This window comes from Etheostoma cragini, chromosome 15, assembly GCF_013103735.1.
Source record: "Etheostoma cragini isolate CJK2018 chromosome 15, CSU_Ecrag_1.0, whole genome shotgun sequence".
NCBI classification, from domain to species: Eukaryota; Metazoa; Chordata; class Actinopteri; order Perciformes; family Percidae; genus Etheostoma; species Etheostoma cragini.
The window spans coordinates 10,304,410-10,322,434 of NC_048421.1; the positions used below are offsets into that span (position 1 = coordinate 10,304,410).

General features: G+C 40.6%; 1 protein-coding gene across 3 annotated transcripts in view; it reads left to right on the forward strand.

Annotated features, from left to right (window-relative positions):
• Positions 1 to 18,025, forward strand: part of cyth1a (cytohesin 1a) — a 40,533-nt gene that overhangs the window by 3,154 nt on the left and 19,354 nt on the right. The window contains exon 1 of one of the 3 annotated variants that reach the window (XM_034893995.1): positions 2,074 to 2,342. The exons of 1 other annotated variant lie outside the window; for it this stretch is intronic. In XM_034893995.1, coding sequence (XP_034749886.1) covers positions 2,261 to 2,342 — 82 coding nt within the window. In that variant the 5' untranslated portion in view covers positions 2,074 to 2,260. Of the gene's footprint in view, positions 1 to 2,073; positions 2,343 to 9,794; positions 10,071 to 18,025 lie in introns of those variants that run through there. One more of the 3 variants, XM_034893992.1, reaches the window with a different exon arrangement.

The following is an 18,025-nucleotide window of genomic DNA, read 5'->3' on the forward strand; positions in this document are numbered from 1 at the left end:
GACTCATTTCTGATCTCCACAAACCAATGGGTGACGTCACTCATGCTCTGTCCATTTATATTAACGGTCTATGGTTTATGTATGGAGTTCTTACTCCATATTTATGTGGTTCCAGTTCAAGGCAAGACTACATACAGTATGCAGCACTGTGCAGAGGAAACAACATTTCAGCAGCCACTGTATGTGCTAAATGAAGATGCTTTCCTCATGATCTACTTACATGTGGCTCCACCAGATATTGTTGTAATGCAAAAACGTATTGATTGCTAATAGGAAGCTCTATTTTTTAGCCTCCACCTATAGGTAGAGATGGAAAGATCAGCTACAGAACAGCTGTAAAACTGTAAAATCTTGATTATACAGTATTAATGCTCAATTAACAATATGTAATTGTGGATTGGAGGAGTTTTATATATATTATGCTACTATAGTAGGCAAAATCTTTCCCATGCAGTTTGACTACAGACTGTTAAGTATTCACAGTTAATTGAACTGAGCATTCATGTGAATATTTGTGCAATTTACTATTAAATAGTGTTACATCCAGTGAACAAAAGGGAGACCCGCTCCTGCTGCAATTGGTATCTATCTATCCATCTGTCTGTCTGTCTGTCTGTCTGTCTGTCTGTTTATTAATACTCTGCAGGTGCAGAGCTTGGTGCTGACTGCTGACACACACTCTTATTGAGATAGGTAACGTGGAGCCTAGTGGAAGGTGCAAATATGCATACTAAAAATGAGAGGAAAACCTTTGTGCTGACTTCGCCGTGCAGCTGATCCTCCTGTGACAGAGCTGCTCCTCTGGGTGATTTGCAGCTGCAGCATTTTTAAGTGGTCAGGACTGACTTTGCAGTTCATGCAAGGGTCCCTGTGAGGCAATCTGCCCTCTGGCAATCAACTGGGCAATGATTGTTAAATCAGAGGTGATGTCATTGCCATACAGACTGTAGAAATGCAGATTGTGTCAGATCTACCTTGTCGCGTTGTGTAATTGCCCCCTAGCCTGAGTTGCTGACATGCATGCCTCTGATGACAGGGAGGGCAGAGTTGAATGAATGAGATGGGCTGTTATTAAAGAGTGAGAGACACTTTGTGTGATTGGCAGGTAGGCTACTTTAGAGTGGCAGTAGTTCAAGAGTGGAGGTACACATTCTTGCTTTGCCCCACAAGAGGATGTGAAAATCCAAACAAAATAAATTGGCGTTGATTATGAGCACATCTGTGGAAGAACCAGACCAGTTGATTTTGTGTGTGTGTATGTGTGTGTGTGTGTAAAAGCTCCATTTGTGTTATGTGGCTTCAAGACCCCTGAAATGTGTGTGTCGTGTTAAAAAAAAAAAAAAAAAAACCTCAATAGGCAAGTGGAGATATAATCTAATCAAAACAAAAACCTCACAGTGTTTTGCCCAGGAGCAAATGATTTCTCCACCCCGTTGCCAAGCAACAATAAAATCTTGATTTTATGTACAAGGCTATTGAAGCCAATAAAGATGGAGTGACCAGAAGTAGAGATGGAACTCAACACTGCACCGCACAAAACAGAGCAACGTGTTGCTGATAGGTCGCCATGATTCTAATGCACAGTCAAACTTTCTTCTTAATGGTTTTTTGAATTGATTTTCCCTTTGTTTCTACATTTTATCAGGCAAAGTTGGTTGTAGCAAATCTAAAAAGTAATAGAAAGCAGAGATCTGTCCTTATCATAAAATAATACATGCAACCTGACTTTTCCATGTGTGTACAATCTGTTGTGTCTAAGAATATCTACTTGAATTAGTATGGAAAGTAGCAAGAGAGTGCAAGTGGAAGAGAGAGAGAGAGAGAGAGAGAGAGAGAGAGAGAGAGAGAGAGAGAGAGAGAGCGAGAGAGAGAGAAAGAGAGCAGAGGAGGATAGAGAAGCTGAGACACCAGCACAAAAGGGGAACTGGGAGAAAGCAGAAGTGATTTCAGCATCCTGGCAAGTTGCACATTCTATTCAAGGCGGAAGAGAAAGTGTGTGAGTGTGAGAGATTGTCTGGGGAGAGGAGGACTCATCCAGCCGGGGGATTAGGTGAAGCAGAGTGACAGACAGAGTGTCTTACATGGACTGAACGGCAGGGAGCTGGGAGGGACTCTCAGCCACAGCAGGTAGCCTGGGCCTCCTCAACTTCCCTTTTGCCTCCATCTCCATCGGAATCGCCTGCGGGAGCATTCCCACAGCCACTAACGGAGACGTACCTTCACACACACTCACACACACACACATTTACAAGCTGAAGCAATGGGGTCAGTGAGTGAACTTTGTGTGTCCAGCCTTCAGACATTCTTATGTCCAGCTGTGAAGCCGCTCCACCAAGCTCCAGGTAAAGTCACAACTGTAGGCCTTATAATACTACAGACTGTGTTGTAGACAGTTTTGGTTGTTTGTTGGAATGTGTTGCAGCAAATGGTATGTAAGATAGCTTAAAATAGATCATTTTAAACCACAAGTATGTGTACATGTGCATGCTTGTGTGACCAATGACCACTGGCACAAACACATGTCTCCACCATAGATGGTAACATTTGGTTGGAAATAGAGGGAGCTTCTTGTCGCTAAGGAGGCTCTCTCATTAAGTACTACTTAAACCTCTGTGTGTGCAAATACACGGAGAAATGGAGCAAGCTAATGTTATTACTTACTGAGAAGATCTAATCACCGACAGGTCTCACACACTATCCACCGCCAAACTGAATTGAACTGCTAACGATGACTTCACAAACTGATTTTCACACATGTAGCAGATCCACATATTGTATTAGCAACATTGAAACCCAGGGTAAAAACACAGCCACATAGAGTGGCCATGGTCCTATAATACCCTGCTCGGCTGTGCATGAAAATGCCTTGCTGTTACTAGTAATCCTTCAATAACGGGGATTGGATTTACTTGAGATCACCTCCTAATATCTAGATAAACAACTTTCAGTGCTTCCCAGTTTAATTACAGATGGACCAGAAGTAGAGCTGGCTAAGACGTTGGCCTTTATTCTAACCATCTGTGCTCAGATTTATCATGTAGTAAAAACAGGATCTGAATTGTGACGGAGCTCACGTTTGTTTAGTTTTGGTTGTCAAGTGTTGCATCTGCATTACGCTACACTGCAGGGTGGTGCACAGGTTCCCATTGGGAGTATTTGAAACTGTGTTGGCAGACGGTGTTGACATGACCGAAGCGGCTTCACTGGGTTGTGGTGAATCAGCTGACTGAGTGCGTAGCAAGAGGAAATGGTGCTGCCTCAGTGATTTCAAAACACCTAAATCAGCATCACGGACCAGCGCGAAAAAAAAGGGGACTTCATTTTAGTTTGGGATATTCAAAGCAGAAGTAATCATGATTGTCATGGTGACAGCAATGCTTTTACAGACTTTTGTCAAGATAACAAAAAAGACTTTGACATATTGGTTCAAATTAAGGAAAAAGTTCTAGAAAGAAATGACACAGATTTTCCATTTGAATATTCCGCCTCCAGTAAAAGCAGTCCCAAAGGCTTATTTCCAGCTGTCACCCGCCTGCAAGTGTCAGTTTTTTTTTTCCTTAAACTGTATTAAAAACATTCATGCCGTGATGACAACCGTTACATTTTGGACCCCTTGTGGTGGGCGGAGATTGGGCAGTGTTCTGAGAGTGTTGGTGTTTCTGTTTTTAATCGTGAATCATGCAAGTGATTCATGTGTGACTCATCGAATGGTCATCCAGCGAGTTTACATTGTATCAGCAGCACTATTAAATCACTCCTGAAATATAACCAAATGCTGTTTTGACATGAGAAAACAATTGCGAACATGAGAGATACGTTTTTGAAAAAAGTTGCTTGGCTGCCTCACCGGCTGACCTCATGTACTGACGTGTTATTTCCCAAAGTCTTTATGTTTCTCAGGGGACACAAATTGATTGCTTCGGTCTTCTTATCCACTCTCCCTTTGTATCTGAATGAATTAAGCACTACAGCCGAATGGCAGTGCCATTTCCAACTATAAATGTTACTGTGAGTCTAACTTTCACAGTCACTGTAAGTGTGACTCAACAGGGCACAGGCTGGGACTGATAGCAGGCAGTGTATCGCCCAAAGCAGAAGTGATAGTAATTTAGCTGATTAATACCGGTGTGATTACGATGGCCGTCTGTGCTGTGAGGCAGGTGTGCCTGTGGCTTTGCTTTTCTGTCATGGAAATGGGCCTCAAGGGGCAGCTTAGGACAATTTGATGTCTTTGGGAGCACAAACAAGCCCATCAGCATCAGCCAGCGTTTAGAATATTTGCCAAATCAGCTGGTCAGATCGCCTGTAATTGATATCTTCTGCCATCACTATCTGTGTAGGTAAATACCTATGCAGTGAGCTAAGCACACTTCCAATGAAGGCTGTCAGCAATTTGCCTTTGAGGTTTTTCACAGGAAGAAATTGGGATATAACAATAGTGATTAAAAAAACCACCAGAAAACCACACAATTCCATTGAAAAGAATTAGACCAAGGACATCGGAGTCACATGACAAGCTGTCAAATGACTTATATTGTTCCTCGTCAAACAAAGTATCACAGGTGAACAAGGTAGAATGTGACATTAGCAACATAATCCTCAGGCTGCTAGAGTAGATGCTAGCTTTGTTAGCAGCAAGCTTTTCATAGAAAACACTAAATTCCACTAAATCACAGAGTCACAGAAACGCTGTAATAATAATTGTTACCCTTGTTGTGATCATTTCCTTACAACTTAATAGGGTTTTTTCAACCCTAAAGTTGTAAACTATAATTATGGGATGCAAACCTCAAACTTTGTATGATGATAAAGTAACACACACTGATTATAAGGCTTAGCTGATCAGTAAGCTCCTGTGTACATTTACATGAAAAAAAGATAATGTTCCCTTGGTAATACAGTTTGATGTGTTTTGGATGCTGAACGAGACAGACTCTGTTAGCAAGCTGCTTCAAAGATTCAGTGGTGGGAATCAAAACAGAAGCAGATGAAACCCACACAGCACTGTAAGCCAAAAAAGTTCATTCTGGTTGCATTGGAGGATGTTTTTTTCTGACTTCTTGGTTTTTCTCTTGAGGAAATGTCATGAAATGAACAGGGGTGGTAGCCCGTTTCCTGCTGAACTGGAAAATAACGTGCTATCTCGGGTGTTTGTGAAATAATGTAACTCGTAGTGTCGAATATCTATGGTCAAAAATCCTTTTTTCATACAAACACCAAAGTTTGGAATGGCATTGCCCATCCCATCAGAACATTACTAGCCATCACAAGTTCATAAAAGGCATACAAACTATTTCTTCTCAACAGGTACACTTGCACTTATTAATTGTTCATGTATTGTCCAAGTCTTGTTTACACTGATTATATTGTTGTTTTTAGTTGTCTGTTTTTGTGTTTCTGTCTTCATTTGCCGTAACTATGTTCTATGTTCTATGTTTCTGCGGAACAGGAACCTGCTAGAAACCAATTTTCAAACTGAGTCAGGCCCATGTAAACTGGAACTTAATGTTACTTTTAATCCTTTCATCTATACTAAATGAAAAATGAAAATGAAATGAAAATAAATGTGTGAACATGCTGGCCTCCAACTTATCAAGCTTCAATGCTTGCCGACACAATCCATCTATGAATCGGAGAGGTTTTATTTACTGTAGTCTTTCCCTAACACTGCTTGTTAGTCAGACTTACTGTATGCATAGAAATTACAGATGAACGAATGCTTCGTCAGCCTGCAGTCTACCGATGGGCGATGTCAACTGTAGAAATGTATGCAGTGCAACAAATCTAGCCTGAGGAAAAGTGACTTCTAGACAGGCTGTCATACTTCAGCAGGAGCTCTCTGCATTTCACACCCAGTGTTTTTCTCCCACAACCATATGACAAAAGTGACACAAGAGCTAGATATTCTTGTATTTATATTATGACTCATGTCAGTATTTAATCAACAGGTCTGTACACACCCTCTCATTTGAGAAATTACAGGATAGATTGATCCAATGGTCTCATTACCTACGACTGCACCCGTAAAAGGAAAGCAGCGGTTTCAGAATCAGCTTGTGAGATGAGATATGATGCAAGGAGCAACAAAACTCCAGCTACAGCTTATGCCAAATCCAGCTCCAGCTAAGAGTCCACCCTCTGTATGGTGACTTGAATCAGGGACCCTCTGGTTCCCGACCCAACTCCCTACGGACTGAGCACTGCTGCCCCCAAACCTCCTATTTCTCAATGTGCCTCTCCTTTTGCAAGTCATGTTATCATTCAGAGTTAGTTTTAGAGATGTGTGTCAATGTATTGTGTATGGAATGCAGTTAAACCAATTTTCTCTACATACCCTTTCTTTTTTCTGCAGTTTGACTGTAATTACAGCAGATGATCAGCAGGGGTCACTCTTGGCATCTCTTCTCATAGGATAGTTAAACAATTATTTTCTAACTTTTCCCATCTAATTCCGTCTTTTTAAACACAGATTTACACCTGGAACCTGTCAAACAAGTCCTAACCCTAACCCTAACTCTAACTCTTCAGGCAATAGACCCATTACTGGGTCGTTCCACTAAATTTAAACATCAAAATCAGTTCACTTGTATTTGAATGCATTGCTGTTTTTAGATGGTGTTTGAGAAAATGACCACTAAATTTTAAATTACAAACTGTGAGCCTAAAGTTTGAGTTTGATACGGCCATTTAACAAACCCCAAAAACTAGCAGAGTGACTATCAAGTTGCATTTTGGGAAGTGTAGGATCCAGGATTTTTGGAACTTAGCTCATACTAGAAACTAAAAGTCTGGATAACTTGGCCTTTACTGCATCCATTTTGACCGTTAATTTCACCTCAAGTCCCCCAACTTGGCAAGACAATCCCATGAAGTGCTGAATCTACTATATTTCAGAATTTAAAGCCTGGGGCGTCTACCTGAGCTGTAAACCCTCTGTAAATACAATACTATGAAACATCATTGACCTGCAGGAAGAAAACATAGTACACCTTCTCTCATGCTGATTAGCTGTTTAGCAAAAATTGGTCTGATTAGATGGTCAGCCTGTAGACAGAAAAAGATGGAACACCTTTCAAACATGAGTGCCATGATTAGTCCTCAGAATTGTCTCTGTCCCTTTAAGCAACACTGTAATCCAACAGGCTTAACAAAGTATGCTAAGTCCAAACAACTGCTATTTCATAATATGACCAGGGCTTGTGGGAGGTTGAAACCTATTTGTGAGCTACTTTTGGCTTATACAGATTTAGCTGTTGTAAAGTTGTCAATAGAAGGGCTGTCTTGATTGTCTGACCAAATCTAACGTTTCTTCATCGCACACAAAGCGTATTCAAGTCCTTTAGAAAAATATCACTGATAAGGGCAAAATAATAGTATCACTAGCCAGTATTATCCAATCTAGTCTTATAATGCATGTCCAAACTATGTCTGAAAGGTGCTGATATAGGTGTTTGTAACCTGTATCGTGTCACCTTAAGTTGCCAGCTGTTCTTGTTGATTTCAAAGTAAAGGATCCGGAAAAGTTTGAACTAAAAGCCTATAAACAACAAAGATGAATACATAAGGAAACTTTGTCCTTTTGAGGAATGTATCCATCTCATTTAAACTTATAATCAGCTGCATCTTTTAACATGCAAGAACAAAACCCTCTTTACTCTTCGTAATCTAGTATGACGCTGCTTTGAGGTTTGCATAAACACTCAAGGATCAGTTCTACATGTCTTTGTGTTGATCGGGAAACTGCAGACAACGTGTTGACATCAACTGATGATCTTTTCATTTAAAGGTCCAACAGCTCTCTGGTTTTACTAGTTCTGGGTTCTTTAGCACAGATTTACAGCTGTGCTCTGGGGAATGGATGAACTCTTAACAATGAAACTTTGTGTGAACAGGGTTCACTTCACACAGACTACATTGTCAGTTGTTGAGTTTGGGCAGCACAACTGAGGCATTCATGAGCCACAGCTTGAAGCTGAGCCCCTCAATAATGTGGCCATGCTGACTAGGGCACTTTAGGGGGGGTTTATGCATTTATGCTTTAGGTGTCTTGATGATTGTACTATTTAAGCCAATATGGTCTTCAGAAAAAGGGGTTATTCACAGTATTTGGTCCTGATTTCATGATGGTTACTTAACACAGAGAGGAGGTGTAATCTCCTGGCTTTTCTCATTGGCTGTGAAAGCAGAATTCTTCTTGGCTCTCCTGTATTAATCAACAGGCAGGGACACGCTCGGCCCATCTGACAGCAGCACAGTCGAGCAGGTGTTATACAAACAGCAGACTGATTTATTCACTTGAATTTGTTTGAACAAGAGGACAGAAAGCTGGGAAGCTATGCTGTCTAGCCTTACAATTTCCCCTAAAATATGCTGCAAAGAAATGTCACCTTACTGGAGCAGCCATCAGATGCTCCTTTGATCAGCATAACATGTGAATCTAGCCTACTGTGTGTTGATGGGCACATGACACATCTGCATGTAGGCTGGTTGTAGTCTTGGAGTGATTCAACACAGTTGTGTAATAATTACAGTGTAGTGACAAGCAATTCCTTACATGAACCAGGGAAACAACAATCAATAAAGCGGTAGTATTTCCATATAGTGGCTGTCAAAATGTCTATGTAGGCTAATTGAAAGTAGAAATTAACAGGGAATAATACAAAATACCATAACGTGTTGTAAGGCCTGGTAGAATATGATTTTTTTGTGTTGATTTCAGATTGAAGGGATAGGCCTACTGTGATTTTATTTGAATATTCAACAGGTTTGTAGTGGGCTAGGTTTTATGCCAACGGACAGGTGTTATTGCTATTTTCTAAAGAATGGTTTACATTTGTTTCCGAAATAAAAGCTGCAAACACAGGTCTACTCTAGCTGCTCTCAGTGGATGTGGTGAAGCAAACACACGTCTATTCTAGCAGCTCTCAGTGGATGTGGTGAATTAAACGCAAGAGCAACATCAGCAGCAGTGAAGCTGCTGTCTGTGTGTGTCAATCCCGTTTCTCTCCCTGCCCCCACTCGTTCCCTATCCCAAAAACAGTTCTGTGTGTGTGTGTGTGTGTGTGTGTGTGTGTGTGTGTGTGTGTAAGTGTAGGTGTGTGTGTGTGTGTGTGTGTGTGAGAGCGAGAGAGAGAAAGAGAGAGAGTGAGAGAGAGAGAGGGCATTGCCCAAGGCAACAGGGTGCACACGCAGACGCGTCATCTGGCCCATTTGCTCCACCTTTAGCAACGTCAAGACAGCAGACTGTTACCGGATAGGGATCAGACCTTCCTAAAAAATAAGAGTCTAAAATTATAATCAGATATGTTAACATTGAAGTAAGTATACTTGTCGTAATGTTTGTAATTTTACAAATTACTGAAGGAGCGTACGTATTTGCTTTAATCTAAATCAAAATGTAATAATGAAAAAGTAAATCTGGGCCAGTTGATTATTTTATTTTATTCTTATTTAAATGCATATTATTTAAATTATTTATATTATATTATTTAAATATATTACCTTTAATTAATAATTTGATTATTTCTGCTTCTTTGATGCAAATTAATAACCTAGCAATCTAACCTAGTAGGTCCAGTCAAACGTGCAAAAAAAAAAGAAAGTTCTGTCAATATTCAATAATTATTCAAATTTGTTAAGCTCACCAATCTTTTCCAGTGCTCAGTGGTATTGCAGCCAGGAGAAAACATGTTTATCTGCCCGGTAAAAGCTTGAACTCTTTTGATGCGTTTATGCGGGTTTTATTATGAAAGTCATGACCGGAGACTCTTTGATTTTATTTATTGAGTCCTGACAGAGCAATACGTGCTGGGAAGGTTGGTTGGATACAAGCATTCGTTTCGTCAAACCACTCCCTTGAGCTGTCGACAGAGCCACCCTTCACTTACGGAGAATCCCTCCGAAGTGTGTTTATTAACTCGGTAGAAAACGTATAAAAAAAAAGTCAATTTATATTTAACCTATACTACTGTCTGCTCGAAGTTTGAACTCTCGGAAACCACTTGAAACTTTTTGAAACTCGGACCTGCTAGCCGGAGAAAGCATGGTGCTAAAATCGGAAGACGGAGTAGGTGAGTGAAACAGTCAAGGAACACTTTTCTTCGTCTAAATATCGTTTAAAATGTCGTCACAGCAATGTTTGTAGTTGAAAACGTGTTATTCAGATGTATATACTGTGTCTATAGGTGTAATTTTTCAGGTAAGTCTCAGGAACTAAACGTGTGAAGTGAGTGCTGGCTCGCCTGGCCTTGTTTACAGTGTTTACTCTGCCATTTGGACCATATTGTTTTTATCTCGGCTAACTTTGTGCGTCTTAGCTTCTGAACCCTGTGGGCGGAACTATATTACGTGCCTTACCTAAAAAACACATGTTAATTAATTTAAACAGCATAATAAAACAATATATAGGCCTATTATAATGTATTGTGTCAGTCTGCAATTAAATTACAAAATACAAGTTCATAAAAAAAAACTAAATTTTTAAGTCAAATAAGTAAATAAATAAAAAAGACACTCTTGGATCACTGTCATTTTATGTTCGTTAAATGGTCTTAGCAACTTGCCACAGTCTTTGCTGATAGCAATTTTAGCTCTGTGTGGTTTTTCTTAACCCACTTTGAAACATTTACATATTTGATATCTTGCTGGCCCTTGGTGCAGAACACAATATAGCAGCTTTTCCCTTCGAGAGAACATCTTCAGTGTCAGTTTTCAGTGACTGCTGAGCTATAAGCAGCAACAGGTGCGAGAGCATTTAGTCCTCCAGTATCAGCAGCATGGCCGCACAACACTGTCATTCATGTAACATTCCAGTTTTCTTCATTTTTCCTGCCTTTTGAGTAGAGTAGAGTTTCTAAGTTAAAATCAGTATATTATCCTCAAAGAAGCCCATTCCAACAGCTGTTCTATGTACCATGCAAATCCTTTGCATGCGGTTATTATTATTTTTTATTACCACAGAGTGAATTACTATATAATAAATGAGTGTATAGCCTTTGAAAACAGACGTCCTTTGTTGTTGATCATCGTGACGCTTTCATCTCTTTGGCTTGGTTAGCCTGGCAGCATTAATTAGCACCCTCGACTTGCGTCACTGTTAATCTTGTTAGAGAACAGTGAACTTCTGACTGACTGATCCTGTTATGTGCTGCTGCTTTTTAGTTCTGCTGATGGAGAACTTAGTGCCCCCATGGCTGAGTCTGGCTAGCACACCGCTGCATTGTGTTTACAGGGAAGAGAGATGAGATGGAAACAGTCAATTCTCCTTGAGTCCATTTGTCTCTGCCGTTTTAGAGGTGGGTGGTCCGGGAAGTTAAAGTAGTTGTCACTAATGGTTCCCTAATGAGCGGCGCTGAGAGCTCTAATGGGCCCTCCAGAACAATGTGCCCCGCCTGGCACTAATGCCCCAATGGTTTGATAACCGTCATTTTCTCCACATAATCATATTTTAGCCTTCTTTCTGTATCGGTTGCAGCCCTCCTTTGCTCACAGGCCAGTGTTTATTCTACACAGTTACCGCTATAATGCAATTATTAGACAAATGTGTATTTACTACACAGTGCAGTAAGGTTTTTAGTCTCATGTTGGTGGCTCAGTAGGATGCATTGCTGAAATGTTTTATGGCAGAAAGAGGCAGGACAACAATGGTATATAGTATTTACAAACAAACCGCAAACCGTCGCAGGACCGCAATCAATATTTTTATTGTTTAATGTTTTCAATTAATTAAATAATTACTTAGATTAAGACAGAACGTCAAAAATAAGAATGGTCCAACACAGGTTGCCACAGCCAAAAGATAAGTTTAAGAAAAAAATAGTTTCATTAGCAGCCAATTATTTTTTGAATAACTATGTAAAAAAACAAGGTAAAGCAAAGCTTTTTAGATCAAACCAAATATGAATTCTTAGCCAAAATCATGCAGCTTTGTCCAGGTGTAAATTTGAGCCAAAACAGTAAATTGCTTAATTGAATGTAGAAAAAAAAACATCCCAACATTTTTGATAGTTTTGTAGTAGTTTAAGTCATTTATCGGGAGCAAATTTCAAATATTTGCTGGTTCAAGTCTCCCATAGATGGAAATTTACTTTTCTCCTCTTTTTGTATACAATTGTCAGTTTAATATCTTTGAATTTATAGTGTTATTAAAAACAAAACCTGTTTCACTTTTTCACCTTGGGCTCTGGGAGGATATGTGTTATTCACTATTTTTACACAATGCTGCCTGTCAGAATAAAAGGAGGATTGACCTGATAGACTCATGAAGTCAATACATTTAGCGGTTGATGCAGTTGACAGTTATTGCTGATTTGCATGGGAGCTGTTTTTGTTCCAACGAGCTTGTCATCAAGCAGTACTGTGAGAACCATATCCTCTGTGTTCCACAAATAGATCAACCAGTCTTGAACTTTATAATGTGAGAGGAGATGCTGTAGAGAAGACTGTGGCAGGTGTTTGCTAGCCACTTTGCACCTATGATTCATTTTGGTAATGATCTAGCACTCAATTTTTCCATTTCTACTTCTGCCTTTTTCTGTCTGTCTTGCACATTTTATCCTGCAGTTCATTCTTCTCTCTCCGCTTTGAGGGACTTTCAGGTTTCTTTGCAGCAGGTATAGACATGCCTGGAGTCATTATCTTCATACAGGCCAAAACTCTGTGATCGGTCCTGTTGATATGGCCCGGAAAAATTAAAATGGCACTTAGCAGGAGCCCCATAGCAAAATCATTTTGAGGGAGCTTGAAGGAGTGTGGTCTGGTTGTGCTTGGATAGTCTGCTCAACATCATTTGTGTTTATATTTGTTTTGGACTGCAGGAAAGTAATGCAAAGCTGAAAGTATCCATGCATGACATTCTATGCTTTGCTCCTGACATGACTTGTAGATTTGTCATCTTATTTACTATTTGTATGGTGTGTGTGTTGTCTCTTTTTGAAAATGCAAAATAATGCATTGAAAAGGATCTGGCACCATAGAAATATTCTCAAAGAGATAAACAATGCATGCTAAGTAGTTGGAGTCATGTTGGTTTTTTGTCAGATAACAGTTGAACATGCATGCCATCATGTTGTAATAGAGCTCAACGATGAAAGTTATGAAGGAAGAATGGCTATTTCCCCACAGGATGGGTGGGTTTAGTCACAGATTTCACGTTCCCCTGAAGTATGAAAATGGCTCACAAACAGGAAACCGAGAGTTTGACAATATTCTTGACAGGAAATGACATCCCACGGCTTGTGTGTGGGTTAAAAATTCACTTATAACACACTTCTTTGCTCCAAAAAAAGCAATATAGCAATGGAATGAAAGAATGATTAGTGGCTCTCCCAGCTTTCCCATCATGTGTTTTCTGTGCATGTGTGTGTTTTACTGGCGAGAGAGGATGTTGATAGTAGGACAGCCCCGATAAGAATCAAGGCCAGCAGCATTGGAGGACAAAGGCATGCATTGTGGGTAGAAATAGCACTTCCGCCTTTGAGGAAAAGGGTTCACATTGTCCTATCAAAACAATTAATGTTGATAAATGCCAATAACAACAATACAGAGATTATTGAACAAAGCTTATCTTTTGTGTTCATAGTGATGGATTGTGTGTCTGTGTCTGCGTGCAGCTGCAGGATGTTTATGCTGTGGAATCTTCTGTATGTTTGCCTTACACTGAAGCTGGGTTTAGATGATTTTACAGCAGCCTCAGCACAGCTAGCAGACAGACTCTGAATTGTTTCTGAGATGTTCTCTTGAGCAATAGTCACATGAATCCTGTGACACTATAGTGTGGCATACACCTGACCTGACTCATATAAATACAACAAAACCGGGTTGCTTTTGTGGGACAGACGTGGCTCCACAATTTGGGATGGTTTTGACCGTGCAGTGTAGTGGTTCTAAACCTGGGGGTCGAAACCCCACAAGATTGATCTACAGGGTCAACAGATGATTGAAGGGATAAGAAATATATACATAGGTCTGTTAAGTTAACGTTCAGATTTTTCTTTTATTTGATTCTTCAAATTAAACAACCAGAGAAGAAGAAATCCGTCTCTAGACATAGTGACTAAGTTCAGACCACAGCCCTCCTCCTTGCTGTGCCAGCATTCAGTAACCTTATTACCTGGCAGTAATTTTTCAGGTCATGATCTGCATGTTATGAATTGTATGTTTTTAAAAGAGTAATTAACAATACTGATGGTGGTTGCATGACCAAGTAAAGATTTTCCTGTCACATTTCATTATGGACTTTTTATAAGTCTAATGTGTGTATATATATATATATATATCTCATCACTTGTCAGAACTGGTTATAACCTACACAACACATGGGTCCCATACTGACACCTGGCAGAGGAACTCTGTCACTGTGGGACTGCAGAGAGCAGACGGGACAGCAGAGGGCTCCAGGTTGACACATAGAAACATACAGACATGAGGCAAGAGCTCACATCTGCTCTGGGATGCAGACATACCCAGGGCATGTATACACTCATGCTGCAAAAACTTGAGACACGACAAGGAGGAATGCTGGGAACATTGTGCAATCTTTTGGCATGACTCTTTAGCATTGGGATAATGCTCAAGCACTAGTCTCAACAAAAACATGCTCGGTTGTCTATAGGAGAGACTCCATTGTTAAACTGGACTTTGGAGGGGATAACGATAGCATGACTGGCCGCATCACTGATCAGTGGTAAAAGGACCTGGCTTAAAGGGGTGACTCATACCAACAGCTCATGACTTCCTCACTGTGGTGACTGGATGTGTCCAAAGAAGAATAAATACATAGAGTGGGGAGAACCCTGAGAAGTATTTGATACACTTCCGATTCTGCCGGTTTTCCTACGTACAAAGCATGTAGAGGTCTGGAATTTCAGTGATCCAGAAAATCACATATGTATGATTTTTAAATAATTATTTTGCATTTTATTGCTTGACATAAGTATTGTCCACACACTTTAACAGACTCCAACCTTCCACGAGGGCCAAGATTAGAGAGCTGTGTAAGGACATCAGGGATAAAATTGTAGACCTGCACAAGGCTGGGATGGGCTACATGACAACAGGCAAGCAGCTTGGTGAGAAGGCAACAATTATTAGAAAATGGAAAAAGTTTAAGATGTCGGTCAATTTCTCTCGATCCGGGGCTCCATGCAAGATCTCACCTCGTGGGGCATCAGTGATCATGAGGAAGGTGAACTATCAGCCCAGAACTACATGGCAGGACCTGGTCAATGACCTGAAAAAAGCTGGGACAACAGTCTTAAAGAAAACCATTATTAACACACTACTGCGTCATGGATTAAAATCCTGCAGCGCATCTCAAGGTCCAGGAGTGCCCTAGCCAGTCTCCAGACCTGAAACCAATAGAACATCTTCGGAGGGAGCTGAAAGTCCGTATTGCCCGGTGACAGCAAACCTGGTCAAGAACTACAAGAAATTTATGATCTCTGTAATTGCAAACAAAGGTTTCTGTACCAAATATTAAGTTCTGCTTTTCTGATGTATCAAATAATTATGTCGTGCTGTAAAATGCAAATGAATTACTTAAAAATCATCCAATGTAATTTCTGGATTTGTTTGTTTTAGATTCCGTCTCTTACAGTTGAAGTGTACCTATGATATAAATTACAGCCCTCTACATGCTTTGTAAGTAGGAAAACCTGCAAAATCAACAGTGTATTTAATACTTCTCCCTACTGTATATATTGTTATATCTGGAGTAACTGCAAAGATATAACATTAGCTACATTTGTACTTTGAATGTTTTTTTTGTAATGGAAAATTTGACCTTTTTTGACACAAGGCAGACTTTGTTTTTTTCCTTTTAAGCCGCTGGTTTGGAGTCATACGATGTACAATCTTAACCACCGAAACACTATTTGTGCAATGTGGGCTAGTTAATCTTGTTCTGTTAACTATTCTAATCCCATCATTAGAGCTTGGGTCAAACACCAATATTTATATTTGGAATTGTATTTGTCTTCATTTCATGAATACAATTCCTGTAACCACAACTCTCTCTCTCTCTCTTTCTCTGAGAGAGAGAGAGAGAGAGAGGGGGAGAGAGGGAGAGAGAGGGGGAGAGAGGGAGACTATGTCAGTGTGCTGGGAGCTGATAGCTGTGCAGTTGAGGGAACCCGGCAGCATCTCTCTCCCTGACTGGAGAAGGAGCAGCCTCCTTCTCTCTGTCACTTGACATGTGGAAGTCTGGCTGTTCTGCTTTAAGCTACAGGAGATGACAGAAAAAGGGACTGCCGGGTCTTTTTATATCAAGGAAGAGAAATGAGGTGGAGTAGAGAAAGAAGAGGAGCTCTCTAAACAGACACAAAATCAACACTTTGGAGGATTTGTCTCACAGGTTAGCACATACATTTGCTGGCACTCATGTTTTTATTCTTAAAATTGATTGTGTGGTGTTTTCAACAGGTCTGTTTCTGTAGCTTGTCATTTCTGGTGCTTTTCTGTCATGTGGATCAGTTTTCATCGACTCTGTCCACCCCCATCCACACTTTGAGTAGAATTGAAAATTAAATCATTAAAGCTGGGTTAAATGTATGCTACCCAGATGTAACCAGCTTGGATGAGAATTATTTAAAGTGCAAGTGCTTTGACCTTTCATTTGCTGGGCTCTCCTGTCATTCTCCAGCCTGTTTTATTGTGATTTGAGTAAGAGGTAGAGCCTGTCGGCGCCCAACCACAAGATTGGTAGTTCGATCCGTGTGTGGCTGTCCACTGCTAATGCTTGGATGGGTTAAAGGCAGAGATTGAATTTCCCTTCATTGTACTGTACGATTGTATGTGACGAATAATCAAGTTGTTTCTTCTTCTGACTGTGACATTTGAGAACATTAAGTACTGGTGCAGCAGGCCAATGAGTGGGCAGTGTGGTGCTGTCATTGGGGGTGAGCAGAGGCGTGTCTGTATGAATTGGCAGGGATGGTATAAATATGTATATTTTTCTCTAGATCATATATCTGAGCAGTGAAAGTGCAACCAGAGGCAAAGCTTTATGAGTCCGGCTGCAGAAGTATGACTCAGTGGCAAAAAAGGAAGCTTGGGTGACCAACAAATAAATGTAGAGCCTGGACAAAAGTAAATCCAAGTATGCTGAGGCGATCAGTCCCCCTGCCTGGGCCTTGTTGAGGAATGTCCTAAGAGGCCACTTGCAGACACAAAGGGAAAGCTGTGATCGTCCCACTGCTCTTTTCCACTGTATCTGTGTTCCCCTGCCTTACGCTGTCCCACGCCTCCCCGGCCAAACACAGGGTTCCTTCTCTTGTCATCTCTTATCTTTCAGTCCCCCATGCACCCCCTCCCACCCTCATGCCAGGTCAGTTTCAATGCTTTGTGGCTTTTGATCCATAACTGGTGGTCCTTCTCATCCTATTTAAGGTTCTGTTTTGTGTTTGGCATTAATGGATCTGGAGGTTAGAGATGGCCAACTTATTTTGGCAAGGTGCCCATATTAAAAACGGATATTCCTTTACAGCTCCTGCTCCGCCTTGGTACAAGCTGTCTGGTTCAGAAGATGTAGGGGTATGTGTGTGGTTTTATATATGTGGGAGGATCCCCATGGGGTTTACTTTTAGTAATGAGATTTAGATCAAAGATCAGTGGATGAGACGGCTCCCAATGTTCACGATTTAAATCGTCCTTTATTGTTCACGCAGCAACAATGGGAAAGATCAGAAAGCTTGGAACCATTTTAACAGATCTTGGTAAACTCATCTGTGTTTTGCCTATTCTAGCTCACATAATTGATTGTGTGCATGTGTTATTTGCTGAATGCAAGTCATCATAAAGTTGACTTCAGCTGACACTTTTGGTTTAGGCTAGGGGTTGATTGACTGGAGCCTAGAGGGACTTGGGGGTTGTAAAGGGTTCATTTTGTAGTCTAAATTGAACTATCTATAAAACTATAAGGACAAAGGCAGTACAGCAGATACATTAACCATAAGGAACAGGGGGAGGGGAGAGGAGAGGGTGGAGAAGGGCTGGAGAAAACAGATAAGATTGGCTAGGAACCAAAAGA